This window comes from Astatotilapia calliptera, chromosome 23 (assembly GCF_964374335.1).
Source record: "Astatotilapia calliptera chromosome 23, fAstCal68.1, whole genome shotgun sequence".
NCBI lineage: Eukaryota > Metazoa > Chordata > Actinopteri > Cichliformes > Cichlidae > Astatotilapia > Astatotilapia calliptera.
Window position 1 is genome coordinate 41222193 of NC_137443.1, and position 24401 is coordinate 41246593.

General features: G+C 41.0%; 3 protein-coding genes across 6 annotated transcripts in view; 1 reads left to right on the forward strand and 2 right to left on the reverse strand.

Moving 5' to 3' along the window:
- Window positions 1-240: 240 nt before the first annotated feature.
- On the reverse strand, window positions 241-10698 carry atg13 (ATG13 autophagy related 13 homolog (S. cerevisiae)). Of its 2 annotated transcripts, XM_026158427.2 has the most exons (18): window positions 10529-10690; window positions 9430-9510; window positions 9077-9157; window positions 8852-8971; window positions 8620-8666; window positions 7482-7622; window positions 7340-7380; window positions 4877-4973; window positions 4661-4768; window positions 4253-4346; window positions 3943-4041; window positions 3507-3590; window positions 2608-2708; window positions 2328-2469; window positions 2167-2244; window positions 1935-2042; window positions 1664-1792; window positions 241-1549 (listed from the first exon to the last, which is right to left on the reverse strand). In XM_026158427.2, exons 2-18 carry the CDS (start codon window positions 9496-9498, stop codon window positions 1472-1474), a joined length of 1617 nt encoding a protein of 538 aa, XP_026014212.1. In that variant the 5' UTR covers window positions 9499-9510; window positions 10529-10690; the 3' UTR covers window positions 241-1471. The 2 variants fall into 2 exon arrangements, with proteins under 2 accessions (XP_026014212.1, XP_026014215.1); XM_026158430.2 differs by lacking the exon at window positions 3943-4041 and having other exon boundaries at window positions 10529-10698.
- A 119-nt stretch (window positions 10699-10817) lies between these two features.
- Window positions 10818-13811, forward strand: harbi1 (harbinger transposase derived 1). 2 transcript variants are annotated; one of them, XM_026158437.2, is made up of 7 exons: window positions 10818-10957; window positions 11463-11628; window positions 11713-11915; window positions 12063-12150; window positions 12268-12475; window positions 12557-12732; window positions 13174-13811. In XM_026158437.2, exons 2-7 carry the CDS (start codon window positions 11464-11466, stop codon window positions 13372-13374), a joined length of 1041 nt encoding a protein of 346 aa, XP_026014222.1. In that variant the 5' UTR covers window positions 10818-10957; window position 11463; the 3' UTR covers window positions 13375-13811. The 2 variants fall into 2 exon arrangements, with proteins under 2 accessions (XP_026014222.1, XP_080153607.1); XM_080297481.1 differs by having other exon boundaries at window positions 13147-13515.
- Window positions 13812-16207: 2396 nt separating this feature from the next.
- creb3l1 (cAMP responsive element binding protein 3-like 1) overlaps window positions 16208-24401 on the reverse strand; it is a 37368-nt gene continuing 29174 nt past the window's right edge. For both annotated transcript variants that reach the window (XM_026158434.2, XM_080297480.1), the window contains 6 exons: window positions 24193-24251; window positions 20502-20570; window positions 18541-18643; window positions 17806-17971; window positions 16654-16822; window positions 16208-16565 (listed from right to left, as the gene is read on the reverse strand). In XM_026158434.2, coding sequence (XP_026014219.1) covers window positions 16529-16565; window positions 16654-16822; window positions 17806-17971; window positions 18541-18643; window positions 20502-20570; window positions 24193-24251 — 603 coding nt within the window. In that variant the 3' untranslated portion in view covers window positions 16208-16528. The remainder of the gene's footprint in view (window positions 16566-16653; window positions 16823-17805; window positions 17972-18540; window positions 18644-20501; window positions 20571-24192; window positions 24252-24401) is intronic.

Genomic DNA, 24401 nt, shown 5'->3' on the forward strand with positions numbered 1-24401 from the left:
ATACTTTGTCACAACTCAAATTCTTGCAGTGTGTTTACAGGTGCTGTTACACTAAAATGGCAAGATAACTGCTACGCTTAAAAAGAAATTTTTTTTAAGTGTCTATTATATTACGCACTTATATTTATACATGTATATATTTTTAAAAAATATAAAGTTTTAAATTATGAATTATTGGGTAATTCTGGATCCTGGTAAAACATCCCAGCCACTGAAGACACGAGTCACAGGTTTGCCATGTAGTTTGTACAGAGCTTTATTGGGACATCTACACCAAAAGAAAAGTTTAAAGCTTTCAACCAAACTGAACAGTCATGGATGTTACCCTCTGAAGACAACTGGAAATGTTTCCCTCTTTTAATCAAAAAAAGATCAAAATAAACATAAGCATGTCGAAGAGCGCACGGTAAACACCAGGCTACTGGAAAGCTCAAACTAACATCCTGCAATAAAATCCAGTATCCACGCAGGTTATGTTGACTTCTTGATTAAACTGGGGCTGGTTAAACCTCATGGTCATTTTCAAGGCTGCGATTTAAGATGGTGGTAAATTTGATTGAACTGGGGGGGTCATTATTCCCCTTGATTCACAATTACCAACCTTCAAAATGATCGTTAAGTTTCAACAAAAACCGACGTGTTATCGCAGGGGTGGGATGTTGTATTAGTTTCAGCTAGGAGTACGTGGTTTAACTGGCAACTGAGTGTTGTTGCAAAGCAAACTGAAGCGTGGAAATGTTTTCTGTACAGCAGTTAATTCACTTTACATTCCACTGGGGACATTTGCAAATGCTGAAGTTGGCAGTTTAAATCCCCAGACCAGCTGGGAAAACCTGCTGAGGGACATTGAAGCGAGTGCCGCCTTCGCTGTAAAGCCGAGCACAGAAATCCTCTTACAAGGCCATGTGCAACTTTATTTGTCCAGACTGGCTTTAAAGAGAAAACTCATAATGTGAAACGTACTCATTCGACTTGTAGATCCGTCAGCTTCAGCTCAGATATGATCAGCAAGGTGATTTTAGTGTTCGGCGGTGAGCTACAGTTCTCAAGAATGCAGGTAGCCTGTCCTCGGATGTGGGTGGTTGTCTGAAGTGACTGAAAACGCCACGATCATCTGATTTGATTAAACACTGAAGATGAGAGCCGATTTACGCCACAGAGAAAATGAAGACCTTTGAGTTGGATCAACCCTACCGGACCACAAAGGGGTGTGTGTGTCAGTGTCACAGGAGATAACATAGTATTTACAGTGAAGATGTACAAGCTGTTAAGTGTGCTTGACAGGAAGGAGAGGGAAATTTCACATTGAAACACGGTGATTAAGTCAGAGTAATTTCCACAGGACAAACAACCAGAGGAGCCTCCAGTCTGCTTCTCCCTTTCATTCATTTTTCAGTGTCCATTTCTTTGTCTTTGTCTCCTCAGGAAGTCCTTCTCTACTTTCAGCCTTTGCCCCCCCCTCACTCCTCGCCTACTGAAGCATGTCCACGAAGGCGTCGAACTCGTCTATGTTTTTCTCATAGACGCGCAGCTTCTCCGGCAGCGAGTCCTGCGGAGGGAGAACGCAAACTCACGTGACTACTGAGATTCATTTCCGTGCTGTCAATTCTGTAGGCGCCAAAAGCTTCGCCGTCAACACAATTGCAAATAAGAAGCTATTTACCAGGTCGTCGGCCATCGATTGGGAACTGATGTGAAGTGAGAGACTGGCCAGTTGTGGAGGATTCTGAAACTCTCTGTAGAAGGTGCCCAGATCCATCGGCAGCAAGTCGTCTTTAGAGAAGGCCGGACGCTAGGTAGACGGGAAGAGAAACCACTTCAGCTTCATAATAAAACACCTGGAATCTTGTTTTGCTTTAAATTGGACTTTTTTTTTTGTTTGAACCCAGCTGTGCACTGTTTTTTTTCCCCTAATAAAAAAAATAACTACATACAAAATCAACCATGACGAAGTCGTCCTGCTGCCCTGACCCCTCTGAGCCCTGAGAATGAAGGCTGCCCTGCAGGGGAGACGGGCAGGGAGGAGAATCTGGAGGGTGAACCTGAACACAAACGCACACGCACAGCAGAAAAGGCGTCAGCCTTAAAGTGAACCTCAACTGTACTTGTTGTGCAAGACAAGACATTTGGGAGCATTATTTTTGTCCACCATAACACTGAAGTTACCATAGGATCATTCTCCTCTGAGTCCAGGCCTCGAGGAGCAAACGCCGCAAATGGCAGGTCCAGACTGGCTGCTGTTATCTACATAGATACACACAGAGCAGGGTTCAGTGTGGTGGGTGAGAAACTAAAATCGGTGTAAAAAGCAGCTTAAGATGACGTACCTGTGTGCTGGGTTTATTAACAAAGGCTCCGACCTTCCTTGTGAACGCATTGAGCGACTCCACAGGGTCCGAGGGAGAAACGCTCCTCCGCCCTTCTTCTTTGCGTCTTTCTCCGCTCTGCGACAAGCCGTCATCATCGCCACTGAGAGGAGAGAGAGGGACAAGACAGGAAGTTTAAATTTCAAAATGATTTAACGGAACTACGGACCAACACTGGAGTTCAGGGAATAAAAATAGGTTACAGTTTTCAATGGTTAATGCAAAGCCAGCGGACAATCACCTGCTGCTCGGTGTGTTGGGGGCATGCTCTACTGTCAGATGAACATCTGCTCCATGAGGAGGCATCAACAGAGCCCCGCCTTCCTTCCCAGCATGCAAGACCTAGAGAAGAAGCAATGGCAGGGTTATGAGAGGACATAAACAAGAATCTTGATGGACATTGTTTAGTTATTTAAGAAGCTAATTAGGAAATAAGAATGTTAATCAGTAAATAGAAGAAATCATAACTGCAGTCCTTCATTAGGCTTTCTGGAAAACAGAATATCAAACTATGAGAATAAACCACCATAACATCATTATTTATAACAGTCAGAAGTCTTTGCTTCACTGATCGCATCGTCCTCATCATAAGTGGGACGTTTTATGCATTCCTGCAATCACCTCAGAAATGGAGTTCCACAGGGTTTGATTCTTAGTCCACTGCCGTTTCTTTCTAATCATGTTTATTTCTAGTCAGTGTTTCAGTGTCAGTTTTCTTTTTATGTGGAATTAATTTTATGAACTTATTAACACTTTAATCATAGTTTTAAAATGTTGCGGTGATAGCCTTGCAGCAAGAAGGTCCTCTTACTATGACCTACAAATATGAAGTTGGAAGATTCTTGTTCAACAGCTGGCTCAAAAATTTAAAATAAAACACAGCTTTTTGTTTAGTGTAAAAAGTATGCCTGACCTCTTCCATCACAAACTACTGAGCTGAGAGCTTTGATGTCTTTCCACGGCTGCCTCGGATCTTAAACCTTTATTTTCTGACACTTCTTCAGATCATTGTAGCCGCTGGTGATTCTTGTTTAATTGAGTTCTGTTGTTTCTGTCTTCCTATTGTGTTCTTGTGAAGAGAAAAATAAACTCTGGGCATAAAACATAATTAACTGCTGATGGTGTGAATGGCGTTATCACCTGGTTTGGATTGGAAGCAGGGTGACAAAACTCTGCAGCTCCTGTTAAAGCTGTCGGCTGGTAGGATAACCTGGAGGCGTACAGCTGAACAGGAAGAGACACAGGAGGAACGATTAAGCATGGAGGAGTTCAGGTTTATCATATACTGTGTGACTTTTAAGGGACATGCTGAGCTATCACAATGATAGATTTACTGAGGTGGTGCCATGTGATGTGGATGATCAAACATGTCTAGTGATCAGCAGCAAACTGAAGCTGTGCACTGAACAAAGTAGTGGAAATTTAAACAGAAGATGGAAAGAACAGGATTAGATGAACACACGCCCAAAAGCAAATGTTAAGTCTGAGAAAACAGATCTGTTCAGTGCAGAATCAGGATGTGTCTCACAAAAACACAAAGAGTCACACTCCCTCCCAATGGTCAGTATAGACTCACAGTGTGAGTGACAAGTCCAGGAGCCAATGGGAGCTGCAGACTATCCAGCGGGAGGGGCTTGGGCAGTTTAGAGGGAGACGGGCTCAGCGTACACACACACTGAGCCAAAGCAGGCGCGCGTGCACACACACACACACACACACACACACACACACACACAGAACGCACAACAAGACAACAGGAAAAGAGAAAAAAAAAGACAAGGAGAGAAAAAGAGAAAGCGAAATGAAAAACAGGAGTGAAAATGGAGAGAAGAATCCACAGGTTAAAGAAAGAGATGACGACGAGGGGCGAGGGAGCGTACGCTAACCTGAGAGGGAGGGGAGGTGGAGAAGGAGGTGGCGCAGACCTCCTGTGAGTCCTGAACGCCTGCAAACTGCCCTCCGTCCTCTTCATCGGGAGCCCTGCACACACAGAGATATTTGTAGTTGAAGTTCTGAGCTGATGGCAGACATGTATACATTTGTTTCTTTTACTGAAAGATAACAGAAAGCCTGAGGTCAAATGACACAGAGTGATATTAGATTAAGACACTGTATGTTTTCCTTCTGATACACCGATTCGACTCTCATGGAGATAAAGGACAGGGAGATAAAGTGTGACCTCAGAATGATGGATTGCATCACCTTGAATCTGACTACTCAACTTCTGCACTTGGAGGTCATTTAAACTTCTCTGCAGTTGTGGGAGACAAAACCAGACTGAGTGGCGAAGCTACCTGTAGTTGCAGGGATGGCCCATGTTTGCCGGACGCTGGCTGCTGCAGGGAGGATCCACAAAGTGATCCACGATGATCCCCATGATGGGAGCCGACCTTTCGAATTGCCTGAAGAGGAGGACAGTTAAACTGCTCATAAGATGCGTTTCCCATTGGAATAAATATACAAGAACCTTCTCTGAAGAACAGCTGTTGTGGCTTTGATTTGTTGGTTACCTGTTAGACATGAATGCCAGATTGGTGCGGTAGGCGCACGAAAGCGTGATTGTACCGATAGGGGTGCCAACAACTCCAACGCGCACCGTTTGGAAACCTTAAAAACAAGCACAACATAAGCAAATGTAAACCAGTGTGAAAGTACTTAATGCAATACAGTAGTGATGAAAGCTTACTTTTGAAAAAATGTTTACAGTACAAGCAAATCAAACTGCTGTGTCAAACTGGAGCAGAAAACATGGAGAGATGTGTGTTGTTCAGTGTTTCTGTATTGATTTAACAAATGTCAGTCATGGAGCCGAGTTGGTCCTGATTTAGACTTCTGTGGTACACCATTGCAGAGCCCACATCGCAACCTATGTGACTGGCTGATGTCGTTGCAGACTTTTATGCTTGTGCGGGTGCATTACGTGTTAATTACCACGAGTCCTTATGTTGACGCTGTGACTATTGTTCCTTATGTATCTCTGGAAGTGCACGTCAGTTTTCATCATAGATTTCCCAGTGAAGCATAAATTGGTGATGCTTCAGTTGGAAAACACTGCGACATATGGCACAACCACAAACACCTCTGAACAACAGAAAGTACAACATAACCTGGCGCACACCTCCCTAGAAATTTAACTACATGTCAGGTTGTCGGTCATCCAGGTCATAGTAATCTAAGGAGCTTGGAAAGAAAAGCGACTGGACTTGAAGTTTCTTGAAGACGTTTCCACCTCTCATCCGAGAAGCTTCTTCAGTTCTAAGAGCAAACGGTGGCGAGTCCCAGGTAGAGCTGGGCGATAGAACGATAACGATATGTATCGCGATATAACTTTTACTCGATAGAGAAATTAAGCTATCGCGATAGACCTCGCCGCTCTTGTCCTCTTTTAAAAAAAAGAAAAAAAGAAAAAGAAAAAGGTCAGCCAATCCAAATTAAGTAGCGCAGAGCCGAACCAATCACAGCCGCAGCGTCACGTCGCGTGACTTGTTACGTACAGCACAAGTGCCAAGCCGCACGTGTGTTTGTTTGGGAAGTAGCCAGCTGGTAATGGAGGAAATGAGTGTGCCGACTAGAAAAATCAACCGAGCGTGACCGAAGAGAAAACAGATGATGGTTCCAACGCCGGAGAGATTGTCGAACGGAAGAGCCATAGAAGTTCCGTAGTGTGAAGGTATTTCGGCTATTTCAAGTCTGACAAAAAACAGAGTAGCGTGCACTGTAAATTGTGCCGAAAGCAAGTCTGGAAATACAATAAACTGGTGCATGCGTCACACTGTGCGCCACGTTATTGTTTCGGTGAAATGAATTTCTACAATACTGTTAATTCTACTCTCTGCAGTGTTTAAATGCTTACATATACACACAGTTACTGTCCCTCCACACATACGACTCGGTTCTGCTTCTATGCCCCAGCTTTGTTTACTTTTTCCCACCGAGGCTTCTAGACTTCTGATTGGCCAACATTTCTGCACGGTTAGGAATCTAGCTCCACCTGCTGCTTTGGCATGTTCATAGCAGCGTTTTCCTTCATTTCTGCCTTTATGTGTGGACGGGATTATTTTTTAAAACGAAAACGGAAAATCTCCGTTTTCAAAAATACCCGTGTACGTGTGGACGTAGCCTCAGTCTCTGACTGGAAGCGCTAATTCGTCATTCGGTTTTTGTCAGACTAAAGTAACTGTTAAAACTGTTTGAAAAGATAAGCTATAAAACAAGGAGAGATTGAGAATTTCCTTTTAGTTCTCAGTTTATTTGATATTGACAAAAGTTAGTCAGTTTTGTCTGTTCTTCTGTAAAACAAACTAAGATTTATTTTTAGAATTAATATTTTGTTTCTAAGTGGAATTGACAATTTAGTCTGTTTCGTTTGTTCTATTTTGAAACTTAAACGCTTTAGCGGCTGCCTTTTGTGTAGTTTGCAATATTTGCCTTTATTTATCTGAAAAAGTCTCATGTTCCTTAAGTACATCTACCATGTTGAACTTATTATGGGAAATAAATATTTAAATCAAAACAAGCTGCTGATTATTTCACATTTTACTTGTGAGCAACGGCACATTTAAATCTTACAAATATAGTTATTTGGCTTATATCGTGATAGATATCGTTATCGCCTGAAATGAAAAAAACATATCGTGATATGAAAAAATCTCATATCGCCCAGCTCTAGTCCCAGGTATTGAAGCCCTAATGTTGTTGTCCCTTAAAAGGATCGCTGACCCACTATTGATCATGTGCCTCATCACATGAGTCTGAAAAAAGGGTCATTACATATCAGGTTGCAGTCTACAACTACTGTGAATGGCCTGTTTAGCACCATCAACTCCTCCGGGGCATTTACAGCTACTTTGTCAACGCAGTTTTGAATTTATCAGAGAAAGAACAGCAATCATTGTCTCAATATAAGGAATATTTAACAGTTGTAGGCTCTACAAAGCTTTTTCACAGAAGCTTAAATCAGGTCTTAAACTTACCTTCTCCTAATCCACTCAGCTGGACCTCCCCGAAGTAGATCCTAGACAGAAGAAGCAACACGCAGTTTAGAAGAATGGACTGAAAACAGCACAAAGATAAAAAGGAGTGAGATGATGCATTCTGGAAGTGAGGACAAATCACCTGTAGAGTATGACATAGTCGTGTCCCTGCTTTCTGGACAGTTTATAAGCAGGCGTGACTCTGGTGATGGCCAGCAGAGACTTCAAGAGGACAGACAGACGGTTATAGACTGCATATGACACCTTGATTTCCTTATCGCACCTGCAGCAGACAGAAAACACGGTGATGTGTTACAATACAGCAGCTTAAGGGGATTTTAAAAATATCTCTGCAAGGCAGCTCGTTTTCGTGTTTCCAGGTCTGCTTCTCGCCGACTACCTTTCTTTGATACCCCTCTCTAAATTTATCTTGTATGAATAAAGCAGTGTGGTGCTTGGGGAATGGAGACCATTACTGATCATTTTGACTGTACTTTCAAAAGCACAGGTGCACAGAGTAATACCAAAATTAAAACAGTGTTTTGTACAGTGCTGGTGGACCTGACAGGGTGCCGACAGGCTCACTTTACCACCTACAGAAACAAAATAGTTCAGACACAGTTTTCAAACGGAAACACTTCAGCAGTTAGGTCAAATTATCATTCGACTCTTCTAGTTTTAAAAGAAGTCTGATTTTAAAGAGGTTTAAGAGAAGCTAATGCCACTCGTCACTGACCCACTTTACTGATGTGTTTATGGGCTCAATCACTGACTTCACATCTCACTGAATACAGCAAGACACTCGTTTATTTTAAATTACGGTTCTCATTAGAGAAAAAAAACAGCCATAGACCAGAGTACACTTACAGAGAACTCCCTTCTGATTTACAAGTTCCTACAATGAAATAAGCTTCAAGACACCAAGAAGGTGAGGGTCAAAATTCTCAGCTTGAGGCTTGAGGATAGGACCTCATTGTCCATTAAAGTGGGTGATGTCCAATTGTTTATATACAAATTATTTTACTCAAACTGCTGGTTATTACTGCATTTCTGAGCTTCTTCATGACTTGGATGCTCACAAAGCTCTACGTTTAGTACGGGTGTCTGACAGCTAAGTTTTGGCAGAGAAAATCAGTAACAGTACTGATTCAGATACTATAGTTAAAAGATTTGTGGTCCTGCTGGCTGATACTGTGCAAACATGGAGAAGCAAAATCAGCAACCCTGAACCACATGGCCTACAGAAGACTTTTACTAAAGCAAAAACAAAATTCACTCACTTTTCATTCATCTCCAGGCACCAAGTCTCTAACTCCATCGAGTCCCCCTGAAGGAAGACAAAGCAAAGAAAAACTAACGAACACAGTTACATTAAAGAGGCTGCATATTTAGTTAATGATGTGGTCTGGCTGGTGTTGCAAATGTGTAAAACAATGATAAATCCCAAAGCCCAGTTTTTACAAAACAAGAAAACAGGATGCAGGTTTTTTGTTTGTTTTTTTTTTTTTTTACCTCTGATGTCTTCAGAGAGATCTCAACACACATGGAGCGCCCGATGCCTGGAAGCTGGCCAGCCAGTGCCTTTTTGGCTTCATGGGTAACCTCTGGGATGTCTTTGATGGCCAAATTAAACTAGAAGGAATATTAACCTGAATATCCATAATCCATGCCATGAAAAGATCCACAGTTAACTTGAAAGCCAAACAATCATGACAGAGAATGACTACGTTGTTTTACCCAGTCAGATCCAGTAGGCGATGATGACGAGCGAGTGCAGATCTTCTCTCCCAGCCTGGCTTGGACTATCACCTGGACAGTCTACAGATACAGAAACAGGCTGCTCAAACAATGAGCTGGTTTTACAGAAACAATCCATAGAAAATTGCTGACAAGCCTGTCCAAAATATAACAGGCACTTTTATGAAAGAGACATATGTTGGAAAAGATTGTTTTAATTCCAGTGCTTTGAGCCACACTAAAAAAAACCTGGCTTTCCATTGTTTATTTATTTATTCACTTCTGAAGCCTCAAATGTCCATTTAGAAACCTGCAATTACAGATGTATAGAAAAAGTTATGTTAGTGTCTCACCTTAAGTGCAAAGAACTTAATAAACTTGTCTAAGTCCTTTTGATCCTGGGGCTTCAGGTCACTCTCCATATTGTTACAACCCTGCAAGATAGATGATCAATGGAAACTTATTGAGGAAACAAGGGAAATTATTGTGTTATAACACAATAAAAATAATACAGCCCACAACAAATAAGGAGGATAGTTACAGTAAAAGTGTAAAAGCACAGTGAGGGCCCTAAACTGTGGGAGTGCAAAACCTTTACATGTAAAACAATGATAAACACAAAGAAAGTAAAAGATAAGACTGAAATTGCACAAGTAGTGCAAATTACATTAACAAATAAAATAATTAATAAGTAATATGTGCACTATAAATCTAAGAAACAGCTGCAAGAGGGTAAAATACAAAAATACACCTTCTTACAGCTTTTTAAAACAGATTTATGGTGTATACATTCAACCAAACAAGAGTGAGAAACAAAACGTAAACTATTCATGTACATACATGTGCATGCGCAATTACATGTGTTTAAGTAAAAGTGACTGAAAAACCTAAATACTGGGGAAAAGCTGAATTCAACCCCCATTATCTCCCCATTGTCCACGTGTTGGGGGGTTTTCACTTTCCCATTTCAGGACTACAGTTCCTAAGAAAATATTTCAATTACTTTAACAAAATAAGCATTTTTCACCACACTGGCAACAGTTTAGCGTTTTAACTGAAAAACGTGGACAATATAGTAATAAATAAAAGGAAAACTTTATCACCGTGGTCTTAGCCCTCCAAACAACAGTGGACTACAAAAAAATAATAATAAAAGCAGGCTAGCAGGTTAGGCCTCCACGTTGAAATTGTCCAAATTATAGTTAGAGGTCATGTTAGAAAACAAAAAAAGCCTGACAGCCTTATTACTCTTTACACAACAACCGATGGTAAATTCAAATTCTACAGTACCGTCTTTTTTTGGACAACTACGAAAGGTTTAAGGTTCGCAAAGCCGAATCTGTGAAGCATGAGGATACTGACCCACGGAGCAGCTGCCGTTAGCCTGCAGCTAACACTAGCTGCCCAGCTCAATAACGTACTTTAACTTGATCGCGAAACAACAGTACTTACATTAGCTGTGACCTTAACAACGGAGCTTCAATAAAATGCAAGCCAGTTTAATGCAAGCGAGACCCAGAGCTGTGTCACACAGACATTTTATACGCCCATTTGAGATGTACACAACGTCAGCAGCTGCTGTGCCACTTTTCTGTTTATCTTCTCCATGTCGACGTGTTTGTGTAGCGGCGTGTTCACCGCGGCGTTTTCGTTAAAATACAAAACTGCTACATTTAGAGTAAAAAAAACAAGTTTTTGACAAAATAATCAGGAAGTATTTTTACGCGATTTGAAAAAAAATTATAACCACACTGAACTTATATCTAAAACATAAACGCCAGTCTGTGTGGCGAATCTGCGAATTCAGAGCCGCAGGTTAACGTTAGCTATTTCAATGACTTGTTTTTTGGGTCCATAAATGCTTTATTTTTTTATCTGAAGGTAAGAGTATTGTCCTTAATCGTGCAAAAATTATTTATCAGTGCTTTCAATTCGATTTGCAAGTGTCCCACTACTACATGACAGCAAAGTCGTCATCTCAAGTGAGCAAAGAAAAAAAAATAATAATAATAAACGCAAGCTAGGGTAGCACGTTAGCACGCTGGCTTGACTTGGCTCACATGTACTGGAGCTATCCCTAAAGCTAATGATGGCTTGCTGATAATAACGTTTAAAACATCAGGACATTCCCGCCTAGTATTAAACTCTCGGTATTTAATGGGTTCTTGTATACAAAGAACGTGAACGTGGTTTTCCTTATTAGCGAAAATATAATATCAGCAAAATAGCACATTAATAATTGTAGCAATGTTTAGTGGAATAATATATGCTGCAGATTAATCTGTATGTAAAATTCCTCCCAGGTTTGAGGAAATAAGGCTATAGCAAGTATTTAAATTGAGTTGCACTTATTAGCAATTAAAAGGAAACGTTTTCTTATCCTCAGCATGGCCATCCCTATAGCCATCTTGGACTGTGATCTACTCCTGCATGGTCGAGGCCACAAGACCCTTGACCGCTTTGACCTGGACTCAGTCTCAGACAGTTTCCTCATCACGCAATTTGGCTTCCCCAGAGACTTTATCTTGTATCTGGTGGAATTACTCAGAGAGGTTTGTGGGCCTTCATGTCATGTTAAGAGATCAATTTAACTTTGTCTTTATGAAATATGCAAACACTACTCTGTTGTGTTCCAGGGTCTATGCAGGCGAACCCAGCGCTCCAGAGCCATCAGTCCTGAGGTCCAGGTGCTGGCCGCACTGGGTTTCTACACATCAGGTTCATTCCAGACATCTATGGGGGATACGATTGGTATAAGCCAGGCGTCAATGTCGAGATGTGTGTCCAATGTGACGAGAGCCCTGGTGGAGAAAGCACCTCAGTTCATCACGTTCAACAGGTACGATGATGTTATGCCACTTGATGTCAGGCAGGAATGACAAAAAAATTTGAAACCGTAACTTTGTGTTCCCAGAAACTTGTTTTTACTTCAAAAGAAGTAAAAGAAAATCTCACTTGAATAATAATAATGATGTTTTCCAAACAGAGATTTATCCACCGTAGAGCAGTCCTTCCGGGAGTTTCAGAGGGTCGCAGGATTTCCTGGAGTCCTGGGGGTGCTGGACTGTGTTCAGGTTCATTATATGACATTGTGTAATTAGTGTGTGTGTTTATGTGCATGCACGCTCATGCACTCATTTGTTTTTACAGGGGTAACCTAATCATCTCTCTTACTTTAATTTAATTTCCAGGTGGCCATCAAAGCACCAAACAGCGAAGACTCCTCATATGTGAATAAGAAGGGCTTTCACTCTGTGGCCTGTCAGCTGGTTTGTGATCCCCGGGGACTGTTACTTAGCGCAGAAACGCACTGGGCAGGTGGACTCCAAGACACTGTTGTTCTAGAAAGATCTGCTCTTTACAAACAGCTGCAGGACACAGAGCAGGGCTGGCTGCTGGGTGAGCTCTGGACTTTTTATTCCTTATTAGAAGTTAGCTTGTGGCGTTGGAGTCAGAGGTTATAAGTTTTCCGATTTTCAGGTGACAGCCGTTACCCTTTGAGGAAATGGCTGATGACGCCAGTTGACTGCCCAGAATCCCCTGCAGAGTTTCGATACAATCTGGCCCACGCGGCTACACGTGAGATCGTGGATCGAACCTTCAGAGCCATCCAAACCAGATTCAGATGTTTAGATGGCACCAAAGGATACTTACAGGTATGGCAAATGTGTCACAGCCAATAATCAGGCCCAAACATTTTAGTAGAAATAAACCATGAGACATTTTTAACCTCCAAACAGTGTATTTATTTGTTCACGTTCTGCCCAGCAGAGTGCCCTCTGGTGGACAAACTAAAAAGCTGAAGGATGTTTCTCCAGTGTCCTCTTTATTTTTTTTATTTATCAGATGTCATAAAAGCCAATACTGATAGATCGGCAAATAGGTGATATCTGCTGATAACATCTGACAATCTGCTGAGTTCACGGTATTAGAATGATACACCATCAGTACCAGAGTCAAACAGGCCACGGTCATAACCGAAAATGAGACCTTTACCTTATTTGTGAATGAAATATAGCAATGCATCTGGCGTAGTATTGCCAGTAATGAGTTGGTTTTTGCATCTGTAGCCGCTACCCCTCCTCTCCTGTTTACAGTACTCTCCAGAGAGGAGTTCATCCATCCTGCTGGCCTGCTGCGTTCTCCACAACGCCTCCTTGCAGTCTGGATTAGACGCCTGGACTCTGGAAAGAACAGAGCCTCTCGAGCAGCCAAAGAGCCTCAACCAGAGACCCGAGGACCGTGACAGCCAGGCAGAGGATCTTCGAAGGCAGCTCATATTCAAACACTTCAGCTGAAGCTGTGGGGGTTAAAGGGGACGAAGATTGGGACCAGTGCAAAGCTCAATATCACAAGAAACACATTTAAAGCAAGAACGTTCACCGACACGCTGTTGCTGATGCAGTTTTTTAATATTTTGCTGGATTCTACTCTACTGACTATACTAAGATAACATAGATATATTTATGTATGGAGAAACATGCAAGACGCTATACAACAAACCAAGGCGACATATCCATACACATTTCAAATAAGTGAACTCCCTGGAAATGCTTGATTATTCCCTCAGAACATTCAAATAGATTCCAAATCTTCATGGAGTGGTTGGAATAATCAAGCACCTCCTGGTGTTTGACAACTATTCAAACTGTGCAGCTGCTTCGTCATCCAGGTTTCTTTACAAGTTGAAAAAAAAAATCACCCACCCCATTATTTATTTTTTTAAATCCCACCCCTCTAATTTTCTTTTCCCCATTAGATTCCACAGGTTAAGATCTTGGACTATGTCACAATACAAAAACAAGACCCTTATTTACAACAACTGCACATTAAGTTGTCTTTTTTTTTTTTTATGTACATCGGTGCATTAAGACTCACGGGTGAAAATGACAGGCTGCAGTCACATGATTTTCTTCTTTTTTTTCTTTTTTTTGGAGCATGTGCGGCATGACGGAACAGTCACAACGTGAAACAGATACAGACGACGTGAGTAAGAAAAGCAGAAAATCTGTGGTAGCTAAATTTTTGGCGCTTAAAATTGATTTTGAAGTGGCAGAACGTTCTTAAAGGATTTAAATAATGAATAAGGCTTTTATTTTGAAGGAATACCGGTCATTAAGGGTGTTTTTTTCCCACTGTTTCTTGAACCTTGTCAAAAAGTGTTTGTTTTTTTTTGGTCAGTTTTCAATCAAGTTATGTAATTAACAAAACTAGTGGTGTTTTACTGCCTGGAATGTATTAGTCATTTAAATGGCTTCATCAATATATACAAACTTTCTACAAACAGGAATAAATACAACATACACTGCTGTCGCATGACCACATTTTTATATCAGGATTGCTATACTTTTTGTGTAGTTTATTCAAAGTTTACTTTTTACATTTAATTACCAAAAAATATATATATAGAAATTAAACTTTTTTCCCAAATATTTTGTTTTCTTATATTCTGGAGATTATTTTTGGTCAAATTACTGCGAGGAACCCTCAGAGATTTTCATGCGACAGCAGTGGAACATAAACACTGTATTACAGTTAAAAGACAGAAACAGATCATGTCAAAGCTTTACACCTGATGAATCAGCATGTAAAACGTTACATCATCCTAAATGCCAAAACACAACGTAGCACTATTTCCTTGTTTCCTTTTTTTTGTGCATAAAATAAATATGCTCTTTTTTTGATGCTCAGAATATATTATAAGTTGTATTTTTATGCTTTTTTTAAACGTTATTTTTAAAAAAAAATGGAGACAATAAGATAAAGTAACTTTTTTTTGATGCATAAATTAAATATGCTCTTTTTTTAATGCTGCAAATATATTACATATACATTTTATAATTTCATAAAAATACTTTTGTCATGTTTCCCCAACCTCTTTATGATCCCTCGGTATGAAAATATGATCTCTCTCCCAAAAGAAACAGAGCAGAATTTTGGTCAGAGCTGGAAAAAATTATTCAATTATTCAAATGTCAGATGCAGATGTAAAAAAGCTGAAGCGTAATGGAAATAATTTTTTTCTTAAAGCCAGATAAAAGATCCACACCCTGTGTTGATTGCGCTAAGCGAACCTTTTTTTGGATCTGTAAGAGAGATCTTTGTCAAACAAGTTGCGACTGTTGTGATCTCAAATGTGTAAAGGAATGTGAAATAAAAAGGTTTCACCCAGATTTAAAAAAAGATGATTCATCCATTTTCTGCAACAGAATAAACAAATCGTTTAGTTCGAGGAACATTTTCAGGCCTGTGTTTCCATGTGGGACTTTAGGTGTAAGGCCAAGTTGGTCATATTCAACTGAGCGAAGTGGAAGGCACTTTCAGAATGGCACGGCTTCCAAAAGCATATGTTGATGCCTAGTTGGTGTTGGTGCTTACACATGCTGTTATCTATTTCACACTTGGCTTAAAAGTGTTTCCTGTTACAAATGTTCCTATTAGGTCAACTGCTCTGCTCCACTCTGTGTGTACAGGAAGGGCTTTCACGTATACGGGGAAACAGAGAGCAGAGGAGAGATGACCTAAAAACACAACAGAGGCTCATACTGCGGAAAAAATACACATTGATGACATATTAAGCAGATGCAGCCCTTCGTGCTTTGTTCACCAACCTAATGTGGCACATCAGGAGCATCTTGGAATAAAAGTACAAGAACTACATGATAAAAACTAGAATCCCACAGTGGACGTCACGTTTTCACTGTTTTTAAATGCACACTGCCTTTTTTTTTACATTTCTTTCAGCCACATTCCCATAATTCTTTCTGTTTGCTCTTGCAAAAAGACCGCGTTGCTTTGCTCTGAACAGGAACGCTACACTTCATTTGTTTTGGGGAGGAATTAAATATATTTCTGGAAACGGGAAACAACTGTTTTAGATGGTCATCTTTAGGGCTGTCTAACAAAGTAACACAAAAGGTCTTTACGCGTGATCACAGCATAAGTGACTCATATATGCCTTTCATTTTGGCAGCTGTGGCTATTTTGTGCTCATGGCCTGTTTAAGCCAGTCAAATCTATAAGCTCTGACTGCAGGTTCTTTAAAGTTTAGTAAGGCGACTGTGTTTTTAATGTTTTGTGAGTTATAAACTATTTTTTAATAACTACATATAAAAAAAGATTCGTTGAGTATTTAAAATGATGCAAGATTCTTTTTTGTGCATAACAATGGAGATTCCAGCACGAAGGTCTGTTTAAAATCGAGAATGTTCAAGTACAACAGAGTCTGTCAAAGCAGAGAAGTGACGCTGTAGATAAAGGCATGGTAACAGAGGTGCAGGATGGGAGCCGTAATCTAAGCTCACTAGAGGAGATGATGATAATGGATTTTCTAACAAACTAACAGAAAACGTTTTTTGGTCCAGCTGGATGTTGATTTCAGCAACCTGGAGCATTGGGGTCCTTTGGAGGGATTCAGGGCTGAGAAGTTAGATGAGGAGAGGCTGAGCTGTGTCAGAAAAACTCAGAGTCTCCATCTGGTTTTGTTTCTCTGAGGAGAGGAGAAAGGCAGAGACGGCTGGTTAATGTTTGACAAGTGGCGTGTAAATATTGCAGCATACAGTGGAGTTTGTTTGTACCTCTGCTCTATCTTGGACCCGCTTGTCTGGTTGCTGTGGCCGTCAGCTGTGTATCGGCTGATCTGGTTGTGGGAGTGGCCTTCTGACTGTAGCCTCTCTCCTTCTGATGTCGCTAAACTCTCCTCCAGTGGAGCCTCTTCGTTGTAGAAGAGCAGGCTGCGGGAGCGGACTACGACACAGAAACATGCACCGTTCACTGGACATCCCTTGTGAGCCATCGTTGCTTTTAATTATGTGAAACCAAAAGCTTTTTGTACATATTTCAAAATATCTCCCATTTCGAACAACATCCCAGTTACATTTTTTAGTTCTTTCTCATAGTAAGGGTCAGGGCCTGACTATAAGACCCTGACCCATCAGAAACGATCATATATAAACTTTCCAACAACTGTGAAACAAAGGAAATTCTATGCTGAGTTTAAAGTCAACTGGATGAGCTTTTCTCATATTTTTTGCTAAAAGCTGATTCCTATTGGTTGACTGCTCGGTTCTGTGTTTGGTGGGAGGGGCTTACACACGTGTGGTGAAACAGGGAGCAGAGGAGAAAATCTAATATGACCACAACTCTTAACACTGAATTGAAAACAGTCCAGATACAGAATTCTTGTGACTCCAGTTTTGTTTTTAATTATTAACTTATGTGTTTTCCACTTTTAATTATTTGTATGGGGAACATATAACTGTGCCTTTCTCTCCCTGGACAGTTGCAGAGGAATCTGGTCAATTTTAGGGGGTTAGAGCTTATTAAACCTCACCACTCAGAGGATGGTTGCTGGCAGAAGGAAGTTGCACTTAATTTGATGACAGCCTAACTTCTGGTTTCAGTAGGGCTTTCCCAGGAGTGAGTTGTTAAAGGAAGTGAATTTATAGGGAAGTGCAAAACAGCTCGGAAGGAAAATCAAAACCTGTATCCACTTTCCAAATGGGCTTTCATTTTGAAGAAAATTGTAACAGTATATATGAGAAGATGGAGAAAATTATATTTCTAAAATGTGATGCCGCTCTTTGCTCTGTCTAATAACTGGAAATGCATTGAATGCATTAGACTGGAGCTACAAAAGGAAACTTCAGCAAAGGATAGACACCTTTTGATGATGACAAATCTGCCATAAACACTAAGATGCTAAATACTGAACATATTTCTAGACCTACCCTGACTGGTGGTGTAGAGGTCCGCCGATGGAGAAGAATGAGAAGAGGGGGAGGACTGAGAAGAAGCGGGGGAGGAGGGCAAAGAGGAGGTGTGACTGACCAGGGAGAGGGGAGAAATGCAGGGAGAGAAGGAGCCCAACACCAAGACAAAACACAGGGCCATCATCTGCGGATAGAGGGGAACATAACACTCGTGTTAATAATAATCACCAGAGCGCTCAGACTGTGATGCTCGTGATGTATTGGGCTCATGCAGACACTTCAAACTTATTGAATTCTGAATTTCAGTGCATATTCCAAATTAAGAAAAGAAAAAAGAACCAAAAAACATTTTTTAAACTTCTTAGACGGCAAAAGGAAAAAGGAGGAAAAATGGATCCATTCAACAGAGACTGATGGAAAAGAGGAGATGCATGTGATATACTTGCTCCATCATCAATATGAGTTTGCTTGATATGAGTAATATGACCACTACAGTTGTGCTTAGCATACATATAGTGATAGGAGCCAATCATTATCATTGACCGCTTTAAGATGATTTAGCCAAACGAGAATGCATCTTCTAAACTTCAAATGGGAGGCAGGTAGGCTAACATCATAGAGACATATTAATTGTAATATTTATACAGTTATAATAAATCCAAATGCTGTCCAAAAGCAAATAAAATCACCTCAATTACAACAAAAATATTAACATAAATGTGTGTGAACAGCAACAGCGGCAGTAGTATTTACCATGAGGCATGTTCCTGTCTGAGTTGAGGCCATTTTACACGAACGGGGGATGACCTTCCCTGAAATCAGCGACTGAAGCTTCTGGAGCTGCTGTAGGAGAGACCTGGAGACAGGAACAGAGGCAGGGATTAAAGAACAAGAAGGGCAGTAGTCATTATTTAGTGTACAGAGAAGACTTTGACTCTCACAGGTTGTGGCCTCAGAGCGTTTGGGAATTTCAATCTCTATAATATGTATATGGCTGCACCCACAACGTGCATGCATGGCTTCGATCTCCACCCAACCCACAACAAAGGTCTCACACACACAAACTCAGACGTACAGTTTGTTTCAGCCGAAAGATGCACGGCTCTCATTATCGGGTTTATTCTACATCAAAGAGAACTCTAACCACCTGATTTACTTTTGTTTTCCGTGTCCAACAAAACAAGCAGAGAGCAAAGCTAAGATGAATAGAGTGCATGAATAAAACCACTAGAAAACAGCACATTAGTGGGATCTGGGGAGCAGGGCTCTGATGGTATGAGCTGTCTGTGGCTGTGAGGACACACTCTGACCACTAAGTGGAGACAGAGATCAAGTTTCTGACACACAAACACACACACGCGCGCAATGCAAACCAGAAAGTCAGTTAAACGTTTAAAAAGTCAGACGCTTAGTCATCTGTTGCTGCTTTTATAGTTTCAAATTTCCATGCTGAAATCAATGACAGGCCCCAGAATAGAGCAGGGAAACGCGACCTGTCAGCTGTAGTAAACTCGTGTAGGAATGATGCTGACCTGCATCACTCGCACGAGTCTTTGATGTAAAACCTCAAGTTATTGCAGCTTAAAATACACGGCAGTGAGCGAGTAAACGTGTGTGAAAAAAGCAACAAGGACAATGGAAACGATTGTCAGGTAATTAAAATTCAGTGCTGGAAGCTAAGCTAAACGAAACATATCCTAAACGTTTGTCTGATGTGGATATGCAGACGCTAATCCAAATCCAACCCCGAGTGTGAGTTACACAACTAACAAACCGGTAGTCCTAACCAAGTCCTGCGTGGATCCGACTAGACGGAAAGAAAACAGCACAGGGGAACAAAATGACCACTAATAACTGCATCTGGGACACTTTTAGGAACTGGGAGCTTAAATTTAGTGCGTTTGTTTAAAGCCTTTTTTTAAACTCACATTTACTCTTATGAGAGTGAACGGGGCTGCGTGTTGACTCACGTTTCCCAGTTTGCGCCAATTCATTGTTCCTCCCTGCAGTGGTTTAACATATTCATCGGTGTGCATGTGTGTGTGTGTGTGGCTGGAAGGGAGGGGGCTGCCTTCCATGATGAAAGCTGCTGTTAACTCGCCACTTTAATGACAGGCTGAGTGTGCCACAGTCAGACAGACAGACAGACTCTCCTACCCCCTCCTCCTCAGCCATCCAACCCTCCACACCCACCCACCCTTCTAACCACCCACTCCAGGATAATAGCAGATTGGTTTCATATTGTTATAATAACAGAGGAGACAGCGGCACCTCGGTGAGTCTACGCTTTGCTTATAGAGCACAGATAAATTTCACTTCAGACCCCTTTAATTCTCTCACGCTGCATAGATATTAAAATCCCGTAAAGGTTTTACCCACAGAGCGCGTGTGAGTGTGTGTGTGTGTGTGTGTGCATACGCTTGTGTATAAGCTACAGTCCTGTTTGTAGTTTTGCATCTTCATTCTCTCTGGGTGAAAAATGAGAACCATCTTCGTAAGGCCTTCTGCAGCTCGTCCGGCTCTCAGTTTACCAGGCTGCATTCTTTGCACACTTGCTGCTCTCAGTGATCGCAATCCAAACATCATTACATGAATGGTGGGTTTGTATTACTGGTGTGTGGAGCCAGCATAAAACAGCTTCAGTCTGTTCAAAGCTGGAAGATAAAGTAAAGTATGCTGGCACACGTGTGCGTGCATGTGAGTGAAAACCTCACCTGTTGGCTGTCTCCAGGTGTTCTACTTTTCTCCACAGGTCGCTGTTTTCTGACGTGTAATTCTCCACCCTGATACACACACAGTCAGAGATACACACATTGTTTTTATTGTCTTATCCCTGCATATGTTGCTCTAATGAAAAACAGCGTTATCCCCAAAGGCTGGAGTATCATGAACGGTACATTTTGACCACTAATCCACAACATTTTGACCGGTAATTATCTGTTATTGTTGAGGAGGCACAAAAACTCAAATCTTCTGCCAAGTGAAAAACTTCTTTTTCTTCTCTAGACTGCTCCCTTTCAGGTCAGCTGCTTCCATTTAACCCTATCCCGACACACCAACCCCCTGCATGTCCTTCTACACTACATCCATGGATCCTAAAAGGTTAATTGTGTTCACCTGGACATAGTGTGTTCACTGGGAGAAATGTTTTGTCACTCATCCTAGTGACGTCTTCAGTCTCAGCTGACTGAAGGTTTCTGCAACCTTTTAAACAGTACATGCACAATGAGTGAAACTAGCTCCACTGGAGGACAATGGAAGATGCAACCATGAATCTTCTATGTGGGTTTCCTCTTTTCCTCCTGCCTGGCATCTCTATCATCTTCAATATACTTTGAGCAATATAGCCACTATCCTGCCTCTGTTTATCCAGACCATCTCAGCTTGGCCTCTGTAGGTGGTTGAAGGTTGTAGTAGGAAGAGTGACTGTGGATCATCAAGTGACAAACTTCATAGCTGACAAATGAAGGCAATGCACAAGTGCCAAAAGCTGCAGTTCCCCTACTAGCCATGGCTGTTGAGCTCCTGAGCTTCCCTTCATTGCTCATTTTAGTGACTGAACTCTTGGTAATCTGATAAATTTGGCTCTCCATCCTTGGATCCAAATATGCCCCAATTAAAGCAATGGGCAGTCATCTTTTAGGTACAGTCTGTAGCTACGACATGATTTAACCTAGCCTAATCAGCTAACCTGACTTAAAAGGAGGTGAACAGCCGATTGCTGATTCATACCAGCTTTTCTAAGTTACTGCGCTAACAGCTGGATCTTTGAAAAAACTACATGATGCAAAACATGAAGGTCCTAATTCAGAACTATGAGGTCAATAAGTTTATCGTAACTGACAAAGCCTCTCAAATTCATTTAACCAGCTCATCATTTCACAAGAAAAGAATCCTTTGCTCGGCTCAGATGTACTTTAACCACTCCGTGGGTCCCAGTAATGTCAACACCTTTTTTTTTTTACTTTGCACAGTGTCAAACTAGCATCTTTGAGAACACAAATCTGTTACAAAGTTTAAGAAAAATGCCTCACTTGCAAGAGTTTCTCCCTACCCCGTTTTCCTCCTCTGTCTGTCTTCTACTAATCCTACTGATCTCCATTATCAGGGTAACGTCTCGCTAATCTCTCGCTTCCTTTAATCCTCCCGATGTCCCGCTGTGTGTTGCTTGGAATATAACTCATTCATGCACACTCCTTTGAGGAAAGCATCCCGCTGTTTTCTTTTTTAAAGGTTCGTCCAATAATCCCCTCCTCATGTCCGAAAAAAAAAAAAATAGAAGGAGATGGATTTCTGTTTTTATGCACGTCCTCTTATGTCTCTGCTGCTTTGGTTGCTTTGATTCAGTTAAAAGAGGCTGCACTCTGACACACCTCTCTCCCCTCGCTCTAATGGGATTAATGGGGCATTTTGTATACCTGTACAAATCTTTGTTGGCACTTGTATTTGTCGCAGTGGAAGCTGTGTAAAAGAAAACCCATATTTTCAACTCTATTTCACTGCCACTGTCAGGAAAGTCAGTGAATCTGGCCCATGTGTTAAGCAGGTTATTGGAGTCCTGCCATAGCAAGGAATGGCTGGAATAATGGAAAGTAGAGAGGAGAGAAAAGCAGTCTCTGTTAAGTTTTGCTGTTCTTCAGTGAATCACAGTGGAGGAGACGAGTGCTGAAGAAATGCTTTGTGCGTTTTGCTTTTTTTAAATTCTCTATCAGACACAAAGATATATATATATATATATATATATATATATATATATATATATATATATAGATAGATAGATAGATAGATAGATAGATAGATAGATAGATAGATAGATAGATAGATAGATAGATAGATAGATAGATAGATAGATAGATAGATAGATAGATAGATAGAGAGAGAGATCTATCTATCTATCTATCTATCTATCTATCTCTCTCTCTCTATATCTATCTATCTCTATATCTATATCTATCTATCTCTGACCTCACAAGGACCTGCATTTGCCTCCCATTCACTGGCAGAGCTCTTGCGTCTGTTACTGCGCTCAGCTCCAAAGCAGTTAGGGAAACCTCTAAATGCGAAAAAAAAGAAATCTGGCTCTTGACTAAACTGCAACTACCAAGCTCACTTCAGTGTTTTCTCTTTGGGCCCCTGAATTTTTCTGGGGTTTTTTTCTTTGCCAGTCATGCATGCAATGACCAAAGACAAGATTTTGCATAAAGAGACATGTGGTGAGAGTCATCTTGGGAATAAAACCCTACAAAGCTCTTTAACACTCTCAAATACATTGTAAGGTGAAAGACGTGGAAGATTCTGGTTAGATGTTGCTCTAACTAACCGTTCAAAGGGAGCCTATTGTGCTTGTGCTAATTTTCTGTAATTTACACGATTCTAACATTTCAAATAATAAAACTTTTGGTTTCACATGGCTTTTTCTTTTCTCGGCTCTCTGCGATGTCATAGAGAGGGGATCACATACAGCTCTAGCCATGGCCACAGAAGCCTGGTGCATCTGGCGTTAAAACCTTCTGTTTACAAGGGGAAGCCAATGATTAGAAAGAGAAGGGGAAAGAGAAGTAAAAGGTCTTGTTTTACTCAAAGAGTGAATTGAGGTGCTGCACCAAGGGCTGGCTTAACATTACTAAGGATTATTCTTCCCCCAAAGGGAGGTAGAAGGTAATCGTATCCATTTGTTTGTCTGCCTGTCTGTTTGTTAGGAGTCTAGCGTGCACAGTTTTCACGTTATCATTTTCAAATTTTGTGTGATGGTGGATACCAAAAACAGCTTGAGCTGATTTAATTGTGGTAAAAATTGGGTCAAGGTCACACCATGTGAATCTCATTAAAAACTTTGTATTAGCCACAGCTTCTTATGGATCGTCTTCAAACTTCACAACAATAAACGAGGCCTTGGGGAATATGAGTACCTACTGTAGGTTAGCTAAGTGTTTGACCTTCATTGTTAGGGCTCAAGGTCAAATAAGAATACATTATATTAAAGAGGATGGAGAGAGCAGTTCAATACGACGCCCTGTGATTTCACAGTGACGCCTTAACAGGCTGACGTCATTTTGTAATAAAAACTTCGTAAAAATAAAAGTTTTAGTAAAGCCCTTGCCCTTCGAAGGAAGCTGCACTCTCTGAGTGCTCTTGTTTTGAACTGTGAATCATGCTAAGCCAGTCTAGGAGAGTCATGCACAGCTGCTGGGCTGGCATGACAACAGCAGTCAGCAGTTGAGTCGAGTCAGCAGTTTAAGGTGTGAAAGTCTTCTAAACAATGACAACAATGCTCTTAATATAATTTTAAGGAAACTACAATTCTTATTATTTTTTAAAGGCTTTGGAAAGCACAGACGACAGTTACGAATGTAAACCAAAAGAAATGTGCATGGAGCGGAAAGATAACATTTTTTCCAGCCTTACTTTTTCTCCAGACATTCCACATACTCTTTCTTCTTCCTCCGACTCTCCTGAGCTGAGATCTGGAGAAACGGGCACAAAACCAATCATTGCTCCACCACAAAACCACATTTCTAATTGGAGCAAAATTTTTGGTAAATGTGTTACTATTTCTGTTTGAAATAGTAACACAAGGCAGTCCAAGATTCTGGGAATAGCTCACGTTTTTGTTT